At 48.4% G+C, this 20605-nt stretch overlaps 2 protein-coding genes across 6 annotated transcripts; both read left to right on the top strand.

Moving 5' to 3' along the window:
* Nucleotides 1-651: 651 nt before the first annotated feature.
* Nucleotides 652-3743, top strand: LOC111598152 (L-asparaginase). 2 transcript variants are annotated; one of them, XM_023313237.2, is made up of 5 exons: nt 652-673; nt 948-1262; nt 1503-1738; nt 2078-2827; nt 2893-3743. In XM_023313237.2, the coding sequence occupies exons 2-5, from the start codon at nt 1031-1033 to the stop codon at nt 3613-3615; spliced, it is 1941 nt and encodes a 646-aa protein (XP_023169005.1). In that variant the 5' UTR covers nt 652-673; nt 948-1030; the 3' UTR covers nt 3616-3743. The 2 variants fall into 2 exon arrangements, with proteins under 2 accessions (XP_023169005.1, XP_023169003.1); XM_023313235.2 differs by lacking the exon at nt 652-673 and adding an exon at nt 832-880.
* Nucleotides 3744-4325: 582 nt separating this feature from the next.
* Nucleotides 4326-13890, top strand: LOC111598143 (protein lava lamp-like). Of its 4 annotated transcripts, XM_030223041.1 has the most exons (8): nt 4326-4386; nt 4687-4935; nt 5006-5077; nt 5147-10003; nt 10507-13075; nt 13141-13279; nt 13340-13569; nt 13639-13890. In XM_030223041.1, the coding sequence occupies exons 2-8, from the start codon at nt 4849-4851 to the stop codon at nt 13791-13793; spliced, it is 8109 nt and encodes a 2702-aa protein (XP_030078901.1). In that variant the 5' UTR covers nt 4326-4386; nt 4687-4848; the 3' UTR covers nt 13794-13890. The 4 variants fall into 4 exon arrangements, with proteins under 4 accessions (XP_030078901.1, XP_030078903.1, XP_030078902.1 ...); XM_030223042.1 differs by lacking the exon at nt 4326-4386 and having other exon boundaries at nt 4399-4935; nt 13144-13279; XM_030223040.1 differs by lacking the exon at nt 4326-4386 and having other exon boundaries at nt 4399-4935.
* The last annotated feature ends 6715 nt before the right edge of the window (nt 13891-20605 follow it).

The raw sequence follows: 20605 nt of genomic DNA, 5'->3' as shown, positions 1-20605 counted from the left end.
GTGTTATTATTCCTGTTATTATTAGGGATGCTCGAAATAAAAAAATCAATAAATTAACTCAAGCTATAATTAATAATTTTAACAAGGGCAACACACAATATAATTAAATTATTGGAAAAAAATAAGAATAACAAATAATAAATAAATTGTGATATGCATTACAACAGATTAAACTACGCTCACATTTCATGAGCACCCCTACTCATTGGTGTCTGTGCTCAACGGCCTTAGGAGGAGTGACAGTGTATTTTGGAGACTATATTTTATTCTGTTTTGTGCAAGTCTTACTTTTTGGCAGGAGAAGACTGTTTTAAACATATAAAATTTTTTATTTAAATAAAATATATTCACAAAATGATATTTACTCGTATATGAATTTTATAATATGAAAATTCACTTTCCTTTTTCCCGTTATTAAAGCCGTTACTTTTCGTATATCAATCAAATTCCAACAAGCGGCACATTCCCATGTATTCCAGTCTACACACATTTAGTCAAGTTGCGCACCATCTCAATAGCTCAGACTGGCCACACTGCGCATTACAGCGCTGCCAGACTATAAGGTCAACAGCTGTTTTACTCAAAGACCTTAAAGTACACATACCTACGCACACATATTTCTATGCATATACACAAACACGTTCAAAGTAGATATGTATTTGAATAAATATAGGTTTGTGAAAGATATATGCAGATATCGGGATAAGATATAGCTTTTTAATTTGCATGGCTATCGAAATTAATAAGATACTAAAAGGCAAGTACCCCCCGCCTGTCCTTTGCTTCACCTTTTACATGTGCCGTATGCATGATAACAAATTGGTTAAATAAACACAAACGCACACTCACGCAGCTATATGCACATCATCATTATATACGTGTACATATATATATATATATATATTTCTATTATACTTAATATTTATATTTATTATTATTAATTTCAGGTGAACGTCGAACACTTCGCAGTGATTAGTCGTCGAATTCGCAGTAACTGTTTATTTAAGTGAGCAACCTTTTGACATTGATAATGAGCTCCAACGGCGATCACACCGATAGTCACCTGCTCATCCGAGCTCCACCAATTGATATAAAGCAATCGCCCAACGACGCGGTGCCACCATCACCCACAATGCAGCCTCTAGCGATGCGTCGCAACGTAAGCGCCGACAGCCTACTGATTCCCTCTAACTCGAAGGAGGCACGTGTCCGTGTCATCTACACGGGCGGCACCATCGGCATGATGCGCAACGAACGACACGGTAATTTACCGAAACGATCTCCAACCCCACTCCACTCTCTCTTTCATAATCCTTTTCTTCATCATTTTATATTTCCAATCTCCACATTCCAATCTTCATCTGCATCTTCTCTTTCTTCCAATTCTTTAAGTTCCTCTCCTTTACCAAACTTCCAACTTAACTGTCATCATCTCATCTTCTATTTTTTCTAATCTCCATTTCCAATTCTTGCTTGCAATCTCTTGTATGTAATTCTCTTAGTTTTGGCGCCCATTCCAAATGCTTTGGTTCGACTTATCCGGAAGTATCCGAATATTCATGACGAGGAATATGCGCAGCGGCATTTTGGCGCTGGCGCATCGATGGGGCCGCTGGTGCTGCCCTACGTGCAGGGCGAGGCAAGGCGAGTCATCTACCAGGTGACGGAATATTCGCCGCTGCTCGACTCCAGCAACATGACCATGGAGGATTGGGCGCGCATTGCCAAGGATATTTACGTGAGTAGTCAAATAAATAGAGCTGCAACACAGAGAGACAGAAAGGGAGAGAGCGATACAGCCTATTTGACAAAGTGAAGCGTAGCTAACGGGAAAGAACGAAACTGTGAAATAGACGGAGACGGAGAGAGATAACAGATATCTTACCGACTTAGCTGATAGAATTGGTGAGGAAACAACATATCGGTATTCATATTTATCGATTAATATAAATATTGTTGGCATATGCAATATAATTGCCTCAGCGCAACCTCTTACACTCACTCTCTCTCTCTCACTCTGTCTCTCCCTATGTCTGTCTGTCTGTCTCATACTAATGCTTCACTTGTCACTTCGCAGCAATCGTATGAGTTCTTCGATGGCTTCGTGGTGCTTCATGGCACAGACACGCTCTCATACACGGCCTCGGCGCTGTCATTCATGTTGGAGAATCTGGGCAAGACGGTGATCATAACGGGCAGCCAGCTGCCGATCTTCGAGACACGAACGGATGGCAAAGATAACTTCACCTCGGCGCTGATTATTGCCGGCAACTATGTGATTCCGGAGGTGTGCATCTTCTTTGGGAACAAGCTGCTTCGCGGCAATCGCACCGTGAAGGTTAGCTCTAACTCGCTGGATGCCTTCGATTCACCCAATGTGCCGCCATTGGCCCAGATCGGAATCAATGTCAACGTGGACTATCGCCTAATCTTCCGGCCATGCACCGTGGAGCGTTTCTGCGTCCACTCGCAACTGGACGAGAATGTGGGATTGTTGCGCATCTTTCCCAGCATTTCGTTGGCCACAATTCGCGCCTTCTTGGCACCGCCTATGCGCGGCGTTGTGCTGCAATCCTTTGGCTCCGGCAATATCCCATCAAATCGCAAAGATCTGATCGACGAGTTGAGAGCAGCCGCCGGTCGCGGCGTCATCATCATCAACTGCACCCAGTGTCCAAATGGTGCAGTTGCCGAGATCTATGATACGGGCAAGGTGCTGTTCGATGTGGGTGTCATACCTGGATACGATATGACACCAGAGGCGGCGCTCACCAAGCTAGCCTATGTGATAGGCAAATCTGAATGGTCGCTCGAGGTGAAGAAACAGGTGGGTTAACAGAGAACTCAACTATTCTTAGAGCCAGACTAAATTGTAACTTATACCTGGTCCAGATGATGCAATCGAACCTGCGTGGGGAGCTGACTTCTATGGGCGCGCATTCAATGAAAGACTACGACCTCGTCGATGCAGTGGCTCGATCACTGCATTTGTCCTCACCGCAGGAGCTCAATCAACTGGGCAACACGCTCTTCCCGGCCATGATCAACTCCGCCGTCATGGAGGGCAACATAAAGAAGTTGACCAACCTAAAAGCCTATGGGGCCAATCTCTCTGGCACCAATCATGACCAACGCACGGCGCTCCATCTCGCCTGCCAGCTGGGCGATGTGGCCATTGTGCGTTTCCTCCTGCAAAACGGCGTCTCGGTGCACAAGCGGGATCTGTGCGAGCGCACGGCATTGCAGGAGGCCATCTCAACGGATAATGCAGAGATCATTCAGCTGTTGATTAGTTGTGGCGCCCATTTGACTGGCTCCTCGCGTGCCGTGGGCGAACAGCTGTGCGCCGCTGCTGCTCGTGGCGCACTGCGTCGCCTACAATCCTATCAGCTGGCCGGCGCCGATTTAAATTTGGCAGATCCTTCCGGCCGCACAGCGTTGCATGTCGCTGCTCTCCATGGCCACGTGAAGGTGGTGCAGTTCCTCCTGGACAATATGGAGGAGGCGGAACTCAAGGATTTGATTGGGCTGACTCCATTGGACTATGCCACACGTGGCGGCCACTTGGAGATCGTGCGTCTGCTAACGTCCGATGACCCGCAACTGGATGCCTAACAGTTGGCTCCTCCAACAATTGCTTCTGAAGGCTCAATACTAAAAGTTTCTTTGTACAAATACGTACGTCAATGTATGTATGCATATACATATATACCTAATTCAGTCGTGTTGTGCGCACTTAGAACAATCTAGTCTATTCTATATTGTTGCTAAAAAAGCTTTTACTTAAATGCATTTTGTATACATATTTATATATTTGCACTCGAATTCTCATATACTTCAAGTTAACGGTTGTTAATAAAGAAAATCTCGATTATTTCGATAACAATGTCACTTTAAATCACGATCGATAAGTCACTAAGCTAAAGACAGAAAAGGATGATAAAAATAACATAACCATTATTAATAACATAATAATTTGTTAATAATAGTACTATGTTTGCGTAAAGAATTTTTTGTACACAATTTATCAATCTGCGAAAAATAACCAGCAAACAAATCACAAACAGGTTGACTTTATACTATAACAAAGTGCACAAGCAAATAAAATAATTGATAAAATATTTATGACAATTAAAAACACTTATCAAATAAAAAATGAGCACATAAAAATATTATTCTTTCGAAAGTTTAATATTTAATATTATTATTAATATCTATAATTATTCAATATAAATATTTGCTTCCGATTAGTTTAGCGTATTTATAATCGATACTATCGCATCGGAGATAAGAACACCCCTGTAATTGAAAAACTAGGGCAGTAGAACAACTTTAGAGCCCTGGTGTTCAAGTTTCTTTTTTGTTAGCATTGCTTAATGATAATTGGTAAATAGTTTTTCAATGAAATGTTAAGTTAATTATGCCAAAAATCAAGTTACCTTTGTAAATTACGAAACACGCGTGTATGTGTATCCTTACGTGTACATGTACGTGAAGAAATGTGCGAAATTGTTTCGTCTAGAGATGTACACACACACGCACGCAGACACATACACACACACACACACACCGAAGAAGTGCACACGTCAGTGCCACGAAATCTGCCCAAAATTTCAAACGCTAAAGCCCTCAACTAGACTTATATATTTTGTATAATTCATAGAACATGTTCTTTTACCATTTCAGTCAATGTCGATAGTTAGCAACACGAACATCACGAAACACTCGAGACGACATTGGATATATCCACTCCGGAGATAGCCAGTGCTTCCTCTTTTTTTTTTGTTTTCCCCTATTTTTTTTGGTAATTTTATTGTAAACGTGTTTAGCTAGTTGAATTTGTTTGTTATGTCCGGGCCAATGTCCGAGCACATCCAACACAATGAGCCCGAGGATACGGAAGACACCAGCTCCACAGATATTTCACTGATACAGGTAAACTACATTTGTATAACAACAACATCAACAACAACAATCTAACTTTCCTTTGGCCTTGCCTTTGCAGCATGTGTCATCTGGTGGAGTCGGTGGCAAGGGACGGCTGGACACCCTTCGCGAGAATCTGTTTAAGCAGCAAGTAAGTCTTGTATTAGTTCAACTGCTAAATGCGATCTTATCTTATTCATACCTGTCTATTCTCTTACAGGAACGTCTCACAGCACTGCGTGAGCGTGCCTTGCGCAAATCCGAGGATGGCAATGGGAGCAAGCCTAGCAAAAGCCATTCGATGGGATCACTCCAATCGCTGGGCCAGAGGCTGACCATGTTGAAGGTGCGCAACTCCGATTCGCCCCAAATTCTGCACGAACTGCCAACACAAGACTCGTCCACACCGGTAGCCACGCCCACAAAAGATGCTACGGGCAGCGAAAAGTTGCAAATGCTGAATCAGCGCACCGAACAAAATCGTGCGCTACTCGAACAGCGCAAACGCGACATGGCCAAATCGCTGCAGTCTGTAAAATCGGGGCTAAGGCAGAGCGTCGAGCTGGGCTCCTCCATGAGCGATCTGCGTGCGACAGCTGCAGCGGCGCCTGTATCCAGACACTGGTCCGCAGCAGATCTGCAACTCCAGCTGCAGCAGCAACAGACGCCGCAGCAGCCGAGCGAGGAGGGACGCCTGAAGCTGCTCAAGAATAAGATGAGGCTCATCGAGATGAAGCAGAGCCGCAAGGAGCAGGAGTTGCAGCAGGAGCTGCACGATCTGCGCAACGAGTTGACGCGACGCGAAGAGCTGATCCAACAGCTGGAGGCGACGCTGGCGCAGCAGAACGAACAGGCGGACAGCCAACGACCCCTGGTCGAGCAGGAGAATGCACGATTGCACGCGGAGATTGAGCAGCTGCGCGAACGCAATGCGGAGCTAGAGAATAGCAGCGAAATGCTGGAAACGTTACGACTGGAGCTCCACAGTGCAAGGGAGCAGCTGCTGGAGCAGCAAACAAGCCAAGCGGCAGCGGCGGTGGTCTCAACGGATGCCCAGGTAAATGTGGAGCTGGCCAAGCAGCTGCAGGAGCTAGAGAAGCAATTGCAAGAGCTTCGCAACAGCAAGGAAGAAGAGACGCAGCAGCTGGAACCAAATGCCATCAGGGAATCCGAGCTCGAAGCCACCATTGCAATGCAAAACGAACAGCTGGCGGAGAAGACCACCGAGCTGAATGTACTCAATGTAAATTTGCGTGTGCTCGAGGAGAAGCTAGCGCAGAGCGTCAAGAGCAAACCCATCTTCCTAGACGAGGAAGCCAGCGATGCTAGCGAACAGCTGCAGACGCAGCTGCAACAGCTCAAGCAAAAGCTGGATGAGTGCAACAAGAGCAACATTAAGCTGAAGCTAAAGTGCAAGCAGGCGGAGAAGCAGCTGCAGAAACTGCAGAGCCAGGATACGCAACAGGAGCTTGCCCGGATTACCGCCGAGAATGAGCAGCTGCAGCAGCGCATCACAGTGCTGGAGGATGAGAAGGGTCAATGGCAGCTAGCTCACGTGGAAGAGGATGTGGCCCAGGAGCAGCAGCAGCAGCTGATTGCTAGCAAGCCAACTCCATCTGCTGGCCAAACAGAAGCCATACGGCTGCTGGAGGAGCAAAAGGAGGAGCTGCAGCAGGCATTGGAAGCCTTGCAGCTGGGCAGCGAGACAGCTCGCGTCGAATCAGAGCTAAGCGAGGTGCAATTGGAGGAGCAGCTGTCACAACGTGTCCAACAGCTGGAATCGGAGGCGAACGAACAGCAGCAGCAGCTGAAAACACTGCAGACTGAGAAGGAGGCGCTGGACAAGAAGCTGACTCACTATATCAACGAGAACATGGAGCTGCTTGATAAGCTGGAGAAGTTAAGCTCCTCCAGCTCGGCCGAATCCATAGAGATCGTGGAGCGGCCCACTGAGCGCCGCTTTAGCCAGCGTCCAGGCAGCGAGGGCGAAGCGGATGCAGATGGAGATCAGCCCAGCGGCAGCAGCAGTCAACAGCCCACAGAGCCTGCCGTACTGCCCAGCTTTGTGAGCGAACTAACCCAAACGGATTTGGCAGCGCCCGAGCTGGAAGTGAACGAGAGTCTTGCCCAGTTGCGCAACGAAAGCGACGAGTTGCTGCAGAAGATTGAGCTCTTCACCAATGAGCGACGTGAGGTGCTGGCCAAGATGGAGCAACTGCAGTCGGAGAATGCAGCACTTCAAGCGCAGCTGAAGCTTGCCCAGGAGCAGCAGCAGGCGGAGAAGACAACACTCCAAGCCGAGCTGAAGCTCGCGCAGGAGCAGCTGCAGACCGAGAGTGCAGCGCTGCAGACCCAACTGGAGGAGCTGCAGCGGGATAAGCAACAGTTGTCGCTGCAGCTCAGCGAAAAGTCGAACCTGTCGCAGGAACTAAGCTCCATGCAGCGCTCCTCAGAGGTGGTGGCTGCCCTAGATTGTGGTGAAGGTGGCGCCGCGCTCTTTGACAAGTGCGAACGTTCCCTCTCGAAGCTCAGCTCCGAACTGGAGGCCTATCGCAAGGCAAACGATCGTAATGCCAAGCTAAATGTGTCCAAGAAGCTGGCCAAGGAGGCGAAGAACGTGCACGTCCAGCTGACGGAGCTGCTGCACAAGGTGAAGGAAGCTAGCACCGCAGTGGAGACGGTCACCGTAGTGGAAACTGTCGTCGCTGTCACCGCGCCCAATGGCAAAGCTTTGGCGGAATACGAGCAGCTGACCGCACAGAATGCCGAGCTCAAAGCAACGCTGGCTGCGCTTCAAGTGGAGCTTGAGGAGCTGCGCGAAAGCAACGAGCCACAGGAGACGGTCAAGCAGCTGGCCATTGGCCAAGCAGAGGAGGATGAGCAGGAGAGGGCAAGAGAACGTGAGATGGAGAAGGAAAAAGGGCGAGAGCGAGACGACTTGATAGCTGAACTGCGGGCTCGAGCCGAAGAAGAGCAGCAGCAGCTGACGCAGTTGGAGTCTGTGATAGCGGAGCTGCGTGCTGGCGAAGCGGAGCATCTGCAGCTGATAGCCAGCCAAAGTGCGGAGCTGGTGCAGCTGCAGCTGCAAGCCGAGCGATTCGATCAGTCGCTGAACAACAGCGAAATGGCGCACGAGAAGCACATGGAGCAGCAGCAGCGTTTGCGACGCGAACTCCAAGCTCGCATCGAGACGCTGGAGGGGGAGCAGAGCATATTGCAGGCGCTCGTCGCAGAGCAGAAGCAGCAGCTGATCGAGAGCTACAGCGAGAGCGAGTACGAAACGAATCTGAAAATGTTGGAGCTGCAGCAGTGCCAACAGGAGCTGGAGGCCAGCGAGCAGCGCAACAAGGAGCTACGCGAGAAGCTCAAGAAGTACGCATTGAATCTGAAGAAGCGCACCGCGGAGCAATCGGAGCTGGAGCAGCAGCTGCATCGGGAGCGAGCCACAGTGGCTGAGCTGCAGGAGCAGCAGCAGCGTCTGCACGGCATGGACCAGCTGACGCAGGATAACGCACGGCTGCATGAGCAGCTGGTGAAGCAACAGTCCAAGCTGGCGAGTCTGCCCAAGCTCAAGGAGGAGGTGGAACGTCTGCAGGTCGAGCTACAGAATACGGTCCATGCAAACACAGCGCTACGCCAAGAGAGCTACAAACTGGAACTGGCACTGGCGGAGCAAACCTCGAACGAGGAATTGCGTCGACAGCTGGAGCAGAAGTCGCTGAAGTTTGACAAGTCCAAAGAGGTCATTAAGCATCGCAATGCCACCATACAGAGTCTGCAGCGTGAGCTGGCCGAACTGCGCGCTAAGCTGCAGGCACAGCCCGAGGAGGAAGAGGAGGAGAAGGCGAAGGAGAAGGAGAAGGCGCAAGCACAGCAGCTTGATCAACTGCGGGCGCAAAATGCTAAAATGGCCGAGGAAAAGGTGAACTTCGAGCTGACTATCGGGCGTCTGGAAACCATCCATGAGGGTATTCAAGCCAAGCTTCAGCAGGATCAATCCTACATTGAATCGCTGGAAGCACAAATAGTTGAGCTACAATCGAAGTGTGCGGCACTCGAAGATCAAGCCGCAGCGCTACGGGCACATGAGCTGAGCGGTAAGGAACAGATGCAGCTGCTGGAGCAGCAACTGCGCGAAGCGCTTGCCCAGCGAGCGGAGCAGGAGTCGCAACTAACCGAGCGTCTGCAGCAGCTGACGGAGCGGGAGCAGAGCCAAAGCCGGCAACTACAACTGCTGGGCAGCGAGGCGGAGGAGGCACGCGATCAAATGCTCGCGTTGCAGGCCACACACGAGGCGCTGCTGCAGCGTCACAAGCAACAGACCCAGCAGGCCCAGGCAGAGCGGGAGCAGCTGAACAGCAGCAGCGAACAGGAGCTGCATGAGCTGCGGGAACTGCTGCAGACGCGCAACCAGGAGCTGCAGCGTCAACGCCAGGTCTACGACGCCAAGCTGGCAGCCAAGGCCACGGAGCTGGATGAGCTGGAGTGTGATCTAAGTGCGCATATGGAACGTGCCACCGTGGAAACGCGTGATCTCACCCAACAGCTGGAAAGGTCACAGGAACAGCTACAGGCACGCACCGAGGAGCTAACGCGGCTTAACGAGGAGCTGGCCGATGTGGAGCGTGAGCGTGCGGCACTCAGCCGGGAGGCGGTTATGCTTCGCCTGCAACACGACAGTGCCGAGCAGGACGTGCTCGAGCTGCAAGAACTACGCATGCAGGTCATACAGGACAAAACGGAAATGGACAATCTTCGCTCGCAAATCGATTCGCTGTGTGCCAATCACAATCAGGAATTACAAGCGCTGCAACAGCAAATCGCCGAACTGGACACCCTGGGCCAGAACCAAACGGACGACCAGGTCTACATTGAGACCGAGAACAAGCGTCTCGCCGAGCAGTTAGTAGAGCTGCAAGTTCGCCTCGACGAGCAGGCCGAACAGCTGGCACGCCAACAGGCAGCTCCAGGCCCAATTCCAGCTCCAGTGAACTTCCAGCAGCAGCCGCAAGCAACAGCTACAGATGATTGGATGGCTTGGTCTGGCATGATACAACCCACTCAACGACAAGAACAGGTATGTAGCTCCGAGCACGAACAAAAAGCTAAAACGAGAGATTAGTACTCAAATCCCGCATAAATCGCCCTCAAATTTTTTAAGGATTAAGCTACATTTTATGTTAGTTTCTTCATCCACACTGCGCTATCGATATATTATTGACTACCCGCTAAATTATGCTCAATACTTATTGAAACTGGCTCAAAATCATGCATATCGATTCCAATTCGATCAGTGGGCAAAGCTAATTACGAAGTTATCAAACGCTGCTGGAACAATGGTTCACTTTCTAATGGCTACGATTAATATGAACCTTAGATGCAAGTTCATTTTAACTCAATTGGACATAATATTCAAACAAAATTAGAGCAGGAACTAATTCGATAACAGCTCGAAATACCATCCGTTGTAAGGCGGCACAGCTGGGATTTCATTTCAATTATTTTTCACAGCGGATCAATTAAAATCGTAATTTTTCTATTGTCCTGCACAATGAACAAATTGTTAATTATATTTTACAGAATGTGCCATTGCCTGCGCCCGCCATGTTCTTTGGCAGCGATGCGGCAGCTGCGCCATCGCCTTTCGATGAGATTGTTGCTCAACCCCTGAGGATGACCACACAGAATCTAGGCATGAGTATGCCACAAGCCCAGCCAGTGGAGAACATTGAGTCGAGTGGAGTGGAACCAACTATTGAGGATCTGCAGCGTAATGTATCTGATCTGGAGAAGCATGCCAAGGAGCTCGAGATGAAATTGCTGGCACGCAATCAGGCGCTAGCCGAGCATGAGGAACGACGTGCCCAACTTGAGCGTCTGCTTGTTGAACGGGAACAGGAGCTGGCGCAGCTTCATGCTGCCGCTGAAGAGCGCGAGCGTGTTGCAGCCATTGAAGCGCTAATACAGCCAGCTGTGGCTCCGACGACGGCTGCTCCTACGCTAGATATGTTCTTTGGCAACGAAACGGTACCAGACGCAGCTGTGACCCACCTAGATCTTGGTCTTCCGCAGACGAAGCCCGTAGTAGAGCAGGTCATCATACCAAAGAAGGCGTATATTTGCCATCCAGAGCAGGAGCAACAGCAACAACAACAACAGCAGCAGCAGCAACAAACGCAGCTGACGAGCGACTGGGGTGTTGACGTGGACGAGGATCCCTGGGCCAATGCGGGAAAAGAGGAACAGCTGACTGATGCGACGGCAGCGTTGCTAGTGCGAATTCAGGAGCTGGAGAGCCAGAAAGCGAAACTGCAAACGAAAACAGCAAAGTTGATGAAGTGCGTTAAGGAGTACCGCAGCAAGGAGCAGCAGGAGCAAGCGCGTAACGCCAACAACAATGATCTAGATAGCGCCATCATGGACGAACTGAAGTATCAGCTGCAGCTGCAGGAAGCGCGCCAAGCTAAGTCCGAGGAGCTGCTACAGCAACAGACGCAGGAAAAGGAAAAGCTGTTGAAGCGCATCGACGTTTTGACTGCGGGCAATGAACGCATGGCCGAGTTGAAGGAGCGGCAGGATATGGATGTCCAGATGTATCAGACACGCATACGCGAGCTACAAGACAAACTGCAGCAGCTGGAAAGCTGGGGTGAGGTTGCCAGCGCCGCTGCCACGCCCACAGCGCAGCCAAGCGACGAAGCAGCACTGGCCCGCATCGACAACCTGATGGCAGAAAACCAAGATCTAAATAGCGAATGCCAGGAGCTGATGGCCCAACTGCGACAGGAGAAGCAGCAGGCCCAACAGGAACGGGAGCAGCTGCAAGCGGAGCTTGATTCGCATAACCGAGAGGCAGAGCAACTTAAACAGCAGATGGAGCAGAATAAACAGAAGGCAGAGCAGTCTCAGCTGGAGTGCCAGCAGCTGCAGCAGCAAGTGGAGGAGCTAAGGGCCAAGCAGCTGGAGTGCCAGCAGCTGCAGCAGCAACTGGACGAGCTAAAGGCCAAGCAGCTGGAGTGCCAGCAGCTGCAGTTACAATTGGATGAGCTAAGGACCAAGCAGCTGGAGCTGCCGGTAGCAGTAAGTCCGCCCAGTGATGAGAGCATGGCGCTGCTTCAAGAAAAGGAATCCGAAATCGTCCATCTTAAGCAGCGCATCGAAGAGCTGATGCGGGAAGATCAAACCGAGAAACTGGTGCTAGAGATATTAACCAAGAATCAGGAGCTGCAGATGTTGCGCATGCAGGTCAAACAGTTGCAGGAGGACAAGCTCGAGCATCAGGAGAAACAGTCGGAGCAGGCGGATAGTCCAGTTGAGCCGAACCTGCAGCCCCAGCTGGAGCAACTGCGTCTGCAGTGCGAACATCTGCAGCAAGAGAAGAACGACATGGAGGAGGAACTGCGCGTGCTAAACAATCATGTGCTCAACAGCCTGGAGCTGGAGGACAAGATGAAGCAAACTGTATTGGAGTTGGATATGAAGACCATTGAGATAACCGAGCTACGTAGAACGCTTGAGTTGCTGCAGCAGGCGCAGGCGCAGCCACAGCCACAACAACCGCAGCAGCAGCAGCCAGATATCGCTGCCTTGAATAAGCAGTGGGAGGCGCTGGTGGAGCAAAAGTGCAGCGAAGTGGCCAGCATATGGCAGGAGCACCTAGCAAAGCGTGAGGCTGAATACAAGGCGCAAATCGAAGAACTTTCTGCAGCGGCTTCCGCATCCCAGTCAGAAACTGTGGAACAGAAGGAGCAGCAGCAACAGCCTCCACTGCCAGCCACGGATAACTTTAATGAGATGTTGACCAAGATGCAGAGCGCGCTCGAGACTCAAGAAATGGAAATTGTGACGCTAAAGGAGCAGCTGGCAATACGTTCCGCTGAATATGCGCGACTCGCCTCCCAATACGATCCCTTCCGGCTGCAGAATACGTTAGGCAGCGGCGTCTCAGCTGGGGCAAGCGGCACAGCCGGTCAGGATCCACAGTCGGAATATGTGCTGAAATCGGATCTGGATTACGCACTAATGATGTTGCATCAACGGGATATGCGGGTCGAAGAGATGATCGTTGAGCTGGTGCAGCTGCTCGAAGAGCGCGATCATCTCCAACTGAAGCTCTCTGATACGCTGCGCCAGCTGGAAGCCGAGCGCAGTAAGTGTGATCCATAGAAATAATACCTGCAATTCCACTTTAAACATATATGTATATTTCTTTAGCAGGTGGAGCAGCATTTGCTTCAGGCAGCGCCAATGCCACCGCCTCCTCATCCGCTGCCTCAAGTAGCCCCAACAAGCTGAGCAGCAGCGGCGAACTTGCCACGACGACATCTGCCAGCGGTAGCGATCTGAAGCAGAAGTAAGATCGCAGCTCAATTATTCTAGAGTATTCTTTGACTAACTTATTGTTGATTCACAGGTTGGCCGAGCTGCAAACGGTGAAGCATTCCAAGGACAAGGCGATTGTGGACGAACGCGAGCAACGTCTGCAGCAGATGATACAGCTACAACGAGACATGGCGAAAGCAACGCCGACTGCCGCATCAACTGCACCTTATCTTCCTTCTCCGCCATCTGCACACCAGCAGCAACCGTTACCACAGCAACAGCAGCAGCAACAGCAGCAGCAGCAGCTCGACGCGGATCTAAGTAAATGACTCGACATCTTTGCAGCGCTTGCTTAATATATTAATTTATTTATTTTTATTGTTCTAACAGCTCAATCCGCGCAACGTGGCCCTTATGGACTTATGGACTGGATATTAGGCAACAGCAAGAGCGAGGATGAGGCGCAGCAGACACCACATAATCTTCCCCAGTCTCCAATTCAGCAACAAACGTCGCATTCACCGCATTCATCCCCGAACAATTAGCAGTGGGCGAAGCCTCGTTGCCAGCGTTGCGCCTAGTTGACTATCTAGCACTTTGCTTACCAATAAATTTCGATTTAGATTAGCATTAGAGTTCTATATATATAAATTAATATGTTGCTGGTCCAGCGATGAACTAGGCGTCGGTGGCAGGTCCAGCGTTGATCGGGTATTTATAGTCTTAATCAATAAGTTGCTGGTCCAGCTATGAGCTAGGCGTCGGTGGCAGGTCCAGCGTTGATCGGGTAATTATAATCTTCTTATGATGATTATGTTGGAGGGTTTGACTTCACCCCCTTTTCTATTAACTGGCCTTGTGGCTCAGCAATGATCAGAAATATAACAATTTGATTACGGCGGTGTGCCGGAGTAGTGCGGGTTTATTCTTCAAACTTCAATGCAAAACTGATTTTTAGCTACATAGAATATTTCACTTAAGCTAAGCCAAAACTCGCATCACACCACAATGTCATGGTCGGCAAGCCGACTCAGCAATCTTAGGCAATAACGGAAACTCTTGCAGTAAACAAAAGTATCTGGTTACCGCCGCTGACCATTGCAGTTATAGCGCGCTGATACAAAGTATGCAGTGTCGCAATTGCGAGGGCTGTTTCTTAACTTACGAAACACGCGATAGCGAGGGTTGATTATAAACTTATGAAATACCCTATATTAAATGTTATGTGTTAACTACTCCCCCTTCAAGTGTAAGGCCGCCCTCGGCCGACCCAATTCCGGCGACGACTTCTCGTAATTGCTTCGCAGACTTCCTTGCGTCGATGAACCGCCAAAGGGTGAGGCCAATGCAGATTAAAGCACAGCATATACCTCCAATGATGAATGCCACACGATAAGCTTGATCAGTTCCGGCGTCTTTCTTGAATTGCTGTATCTCCTCCAAATTACGTTCATTTAAACGATGAAGATAAGGGAGGCTGAGGACATCTTGGCTGGCAGTGATGTTCAGCAAGGGAGAGTTGGCAATGCCCGGGACTCTATTGCGTACGTTGTTGTGGTTGTAAAACAGAGTCCCGTTGATCGCGACTCGGTCCCCGAACGTAATGAGATGCGTGCCGTGTACTTGGATTTCAGTGCCGTTATCCACCTGGATCCTTGCGGACCCGTCGTTAAGAATGATGATTCCATCATCTACGTGGGTGATTATTTCCAGGTTGCTCGGCTGGATTTCACAGTGTGCCGTGCCACCTGCATGGAGCTCTTTGGCACATGAACTCTCTAATGCCAGACGACAAAAGGTGGCTCCAGGTGAAGCGGTGCAACTCTGCAGTGTGTGGGTTTTTCCATCGCATTCGGCTATGACGTTGTCAGGCAATCGCAATATGAAATTCTTGTGAATGACAGGATAAATCGTAATTTTTCTGCAAGCTTGTTTAATCTTTGGGAATTTAATTATAAAATGTATAGTGTTAATGGATTGAAGGACTTTTACGGACGCAACGGACATAAGATCTCCTATGGGAGTGTTGGTGGGTTCCTCTAGCCAAATTGATTTCAAATCTGAGTGGTCCAAAATGTTTGGGCTAACAATGTTAGCCTTTGCAAGAGTAATAGCAAGCATTAAATTTTGCAACTCCATTACCAGCATTCTATTTCTAGACAATAGTGTCTCGAATAAATGGCTAGTGTCAACTTGTGAGTTTTTGGCTATCTTGAGAATCTTATTGACAGTGAATGTCAACTGGTTAAGCTGGTCTTGAACTCTAGTGTTTATTTCTATCTGTCTATTGTTGGCATTTACTAGCTGCCTTTCAGTAAATCTAGTCTGCTCTAAATCCCTGGCATCAGGTGTACCCGCCACAACCTTCAGTATGGACCCTAGGAAATCTAAACTTCTGGCGACTCTATGATGCGTGCCTAACGCCTCCAATAGGTCTTGTAGATGTACCGTGTCCACACTCAGAAGTTTTTTCATGTGGGATAGCGGGAACATGTCAATTAATTTGACCGTTTCTTCCACAATTCGCACGTATTCTGAGAGGTTTGCCGAGTGCCTAACGTAGGCGTATTCTTCCCATATCAAGATTTCGCCGTCGATGATGGGAATGTACTTGGCACGCGAGTAGTCGGTGACATGTGCCGAAGCCACTGATAAGAAAAGGAGTACTATGGATCCCAACCTGTGAAATAAGGTTGTTTCCTTTCTTTTTAGCAACCTTTTTTTTTTTAAAAGGTTTGCCCACCACCAAAAATGTTTAATAAAAACTATGCCAAGTGGCTAACAGTAAATTGAAAAACTATATCTAACTTATACAAGTTTGCCTAGTGGCTTAAAAATAAAAAAAAACAAGAGTCATCTTAGGTTGTCCTTGTGGACCACCCTCCCTCTAATGAGGACCTCGGTCCCCAGGTCTGCATCCACGGCCTTCTCATCACATAAAGGTGTGAGTTTGTTTCCGAGTCGTCGGTTGGACTTGACCAAAACTTTGTCACCAACGTCAAAGACCCTATTCTGCCGATTTGCGTTCTCCCTAGCTCTAAGCGTCATCTGAGCGTTTCTGATCTTTTCTTGTATTTTCTCTTGTGGCTCATCTGGTTGAGCCTGAACCACATCAACTGGTCTCTGGTCGATGACCGAATGGATCGACTTATTGTACTCAGTTGTAGCCAGTAAAATGACTTCTACCGTGTCACTTATGCCCTTATCGATCTTTAGGCATCTGGCTAGCTCCAAGAGAGTGCTGTGAAAGCGCTCAACCTGTCCATTCGAGATGCTATGCAATGGTGGTGCATTTGAAATGCTGACCCCATAGTTGTTTGCGAGCATAGTCACGATGGTCTCTGAGTTCAATGACGGTTCATTGTCACAGTAGATGGATCTGGCTTTTGGATAAAAATTCATCAGCTGCATTAACGCTGGCTTCAGATCCACGATGGTTCTTGAAGGGACCGGTTGGACAATAGCAAACTTAGAGAACTTGTCGATGCAAGTGAGAAAGTATTTCCTGTCAGTGGAGAAAATGTCTATGTGTAACATCTCTCCTACATGTGAGGGTATCGGAGTTTCCCCAATCTCTTGTTTTTTGGGGTGTCTATCGTATTTAGCCCTAGCACATGTTTTGCAATTTAGTACTATCTCATTGGCTATTTTTGCCATCTTTGGAAAGTAGTACTCCGAGAGTACCTGCTTAATATTCTCTTGTGCAGCCCTATGGGCCCTATTATGTTCGGCCGTGAGAATTTCCCTTCTTTCTCCAACTGCCAATACGTCCACTACGCGATTTTTGCAGTGCCAGAACTTTGTGGCCGGGTATCTTCGAACCAATGTATCTTGTATCATTGCAAGCGTGTGTAAATTACAGTGGAGAGCATTCACGCATTTGGGTGAAACTACATCTTCGAGCTCGTCTAGCAGCGATTCGACGCAAGTATAGTTGACCAAGTGGCGTTTCTTATTTCCAAAAAGAATAAAACTTCGTTTTAAGGGGAAACGCGCCTCTTCTATAACTATTTGGTTTTGAAAACAGTTCAAGGGCTTATCTGTTGTCTCGATGGTGTTGGTAAGTGATACCTCACTGTGGATCGTTGCTGCGCAGGACTCAATCTCTTGTTCATTTACAGCGTTGAGCTGTTGTCTTGACAAGGCATCCGCAACCAGATTGTCCTTGCCAGGTTTATAGAAGATACGTGCATTAGACTCGTCAATGCGCGCTTTCCACCTTTTGATCTTCGCATTTGGATTGGATTCCGAAACTGCGAAGGTCAAGGGTTGATGGTCAGTGAAGACATTAATGTCTTTCACCCCATACAAATAGTGCCTTAACTTGGCAAGTGACCATACGATGGCCAATAACTCTCTCTCATTTGTTGCATAGTTAACCTCGCTGTCCTTCAATGTTCTTGAAATCATTGTTATAGGACGACCCTCTTGTGACAAAACTGCACCTATGCCGTGAGCCGAAGCATCGGTCGTTAGATCGAATGGCTTCTTAAAATCGGGGTACCTAAGCATTACATTCTCGGATGACAAAATATCGCGCAATTTCTGAAACGCCCTTTGCTGCACTTCAGAGAATTGAACTTTTATATTTCTGGACCTATGTTTACTGACTGTTCCATTTTCACCCTTCAAGATATTCGAGATGGGTCTTGCTATAGCGGCGAAGTCCCTAATGAAACATCTGTAATAACTTGCGAGGCCTAGAAATGATCTGACCTCGAACAGTGTTTTAGGTTCTGGATACTCTTGTATTGCCCTAACCTTTTCGGGATCCGTCGTGGCGCCAGTGCTGGTGACTATGAAACCAAGAAAGTTCACGCTTTTCTTAAAAAAACGTGATTTTTCGACGGAGACCCTCATGTTTGCTTCAAATAAGCTTTTTAGGACCCAATCCACGTGTTTAATGTGGGATTCCTCATCTTCTGAAAAGATGATTACGTCATCGACATAAACATAGCAGAATTTGCCAATCTGCTCTCGCAGTATGTCGTCGATGGTTCTTTGGAAGATGCTTGCTGCATTCTTTAATCCAAAGGGGAGTCTTTTGAACTCGTATTTCCCCCCGTTCACAGAGAAAGCGGTTTTTTCACGGTCGCGTTCAGCGAGTATGATCTGGTGATATCCAGACTTGAGGTCTAATGTTGAAAAGAATTTGGCTCTTCCCAAATTCCCCAATATCATTGATATATTTGGTATAGGGTATTTGTCAGGCACGGTTCTTTCGTTAAGTTTACGAAAGTCCATTACCAACCTCATTTTCCTATTGCCTGCTTCATCAGTACCCTTCTTGTCTACTACCCATATTGGGTTATTGTAGGGAGAGACGGACTTTTGAATTATATCATTTTTTAGCAGATCTTTGATTTCTTTGTTAACGAAATCAGCTGCTCCCATTGGATATGGGTAAAGCTTGGCATAGATCGGTTGCTCATCTGTGGTCCTAATGGTAGCCACGACTGATGTGTTATACGGCAACGCCTCGTCTGGGTCCGCAAAGGCCTTTTGTCTAGCTTTTAGCATTTTCAAAAAAGAACTTCTAGCTAAAGGGGATGCCTCTGCACAGTCTACATTCGTGAAATTTACATTTTTGCACGTGTGGAAGGTGATTTGTTCGACCTCCGTACCCCACTTAAGTTGTCCTGAAGCTAGACAAAGCGAAGCAGCTGCCTGCTTTAGCAGGTCAAGGCCTACAATCCCATCAAAAGTTGATAAGTCCGGCAGAATAAAAAAGGTTGCCTTTAACCCAAACATTGAAACAAAGCATTTGTGTGTGATTTGTGTCTCGCCGTGAATGGAATGAATTTTAAAGGGGGACTCTACCGAGCGGACGCCTTTCAACCCCTCGTGTGGCCGAATGAAATTCTTGGCCGCGCCCGTGTCTATGAGGAATCGCATGTCAGTCCCTGCTACTCTTCGTCTGATGACGGGTAGCAGGGATTTGCTCCTAAAAAATTGAGGGCTTCAGAGTCATAACTATCGTCATTGATTTGTGCCGCTGCGCTAGAGGCGGCATCAGCATACGCCTCTGCCCCCTGTCCCACGTCTTGTGTGACGTGATTCAGCCTCTGCTGATTCCTCTGACCGCTTGTGCGGTCAGATGCGGGGTGCTTCCTATTCGCGTAAGCAGGGGCCTGAGTGGGCTGCAAGACCCTTGAGAAGGAAGGATCGACCTCCATGGGCACCGGTGCGCCATTATTATTGTGCTGCCTGCTGCTTCGTTGGTCAGACTGCACTGGGGCCCTGCTTTGCTTGCTAAAGTGCGGATTCTTTGTACCGCTAGCTTGTGTTTCGGCTTGTTGCGAATGCCTCTCCTGTTGGTGACCCTGTGCTTTTGCATGCGGCTTGCGCTCTTTGTCTTCTAGACTTTTTGCGAAGTTAGCCGCGAATGCGTACCTTTCATGGTTTGACTCGACTTCTTGTGCGAGAGCTAGTGCTGAAGGCAAATCTCTGGGCTTTGCTGCAAAGAGCACGTCTGTAAGACTGCGCTTGAGACCCGATATGAACACACGCAACGCATCGTCGCGGAATTTTTCACATAGGCCCTTTGCTAAAGCCGGCTCATATGACATGTTAACTTTGTTAGTGAGAAGAGCGAGTTTCTTCTCCACCTCATCGTAATATTGAAGCAGGGACAGGCCACCTTGCCTCAAGGTACCTAATTCCTGTTCAATGACATGAATTGGTCTCTTGTCACTGTATGTGAAATCTAGGCGATTTATTATCGCATCAAAATTCAGTACAGTACCAAATGAGGCCAGCACCGCGTCTGCGGGGCCCCTAATCTTGCTTCTTATAATGATGACAGCCTGATAATGACGAGAACTGCCATTATGTGGTCTGAAGATCTCGTAAGCGGCTAATGCTGCCTGCCTCCAAGATACATAAGATTCCTGTGCTCCTGCGAACTCAGGTAAGCACTTGACGGCATCTAGCGGCTCGTCACAGTGAATATCGTTTCTAATTTCTATAGCAGAATATGCTACTACTTGTGGGGTGGCAAAGCTTGTTGCTGCTATTTGTTTAGCTAACTCATTAATTCTTTGAGTCAATGCTTGCTCCCTCTGCTGGTTTGCAGCGGCCTGTTCGGCTAAGGCATTGCTGATGGCCGTTCTTACTACTTCCCTAAGCTGATCTGGATCCATTCTATCTGATGGTGGAGGAACTGCCGGTATAAGTCTTGTAGACGGAACTCTGATACGAGTGTCACAGTCGGAATCTGAGTCGCTAGATTGCTCGCGAGGGCTTCTATATTGGCTGAACCGTGGCATGCGCAGGCCAGTGGCCGCGAAAAATTAAACGGGCCGTCAAAAGATGGGTCGAATTAGACACATAGAAAGTAACACTAAGTATTTTTATC

Source organism: Drosophila hydei, unplaced genomic scaffold (assembly GCF_003285905.1).
Source record: "Drosophila hydei strain 15085-1641.00,03,60 unplaced genomic scaffold, DhydRS2 tig00000090-arrow-arrow-pilon, whole genome shotgun sequence".
NCBI classification, from domain to species: Eukaryota; Metazoa; Arthropoda; class Insecta; order Diptera; family Drosophilidae; genus Drosophila; species Drosophila hydei.
This window is presented reverse-complemented; position numbering and strand designations above follow the sequence as displayed.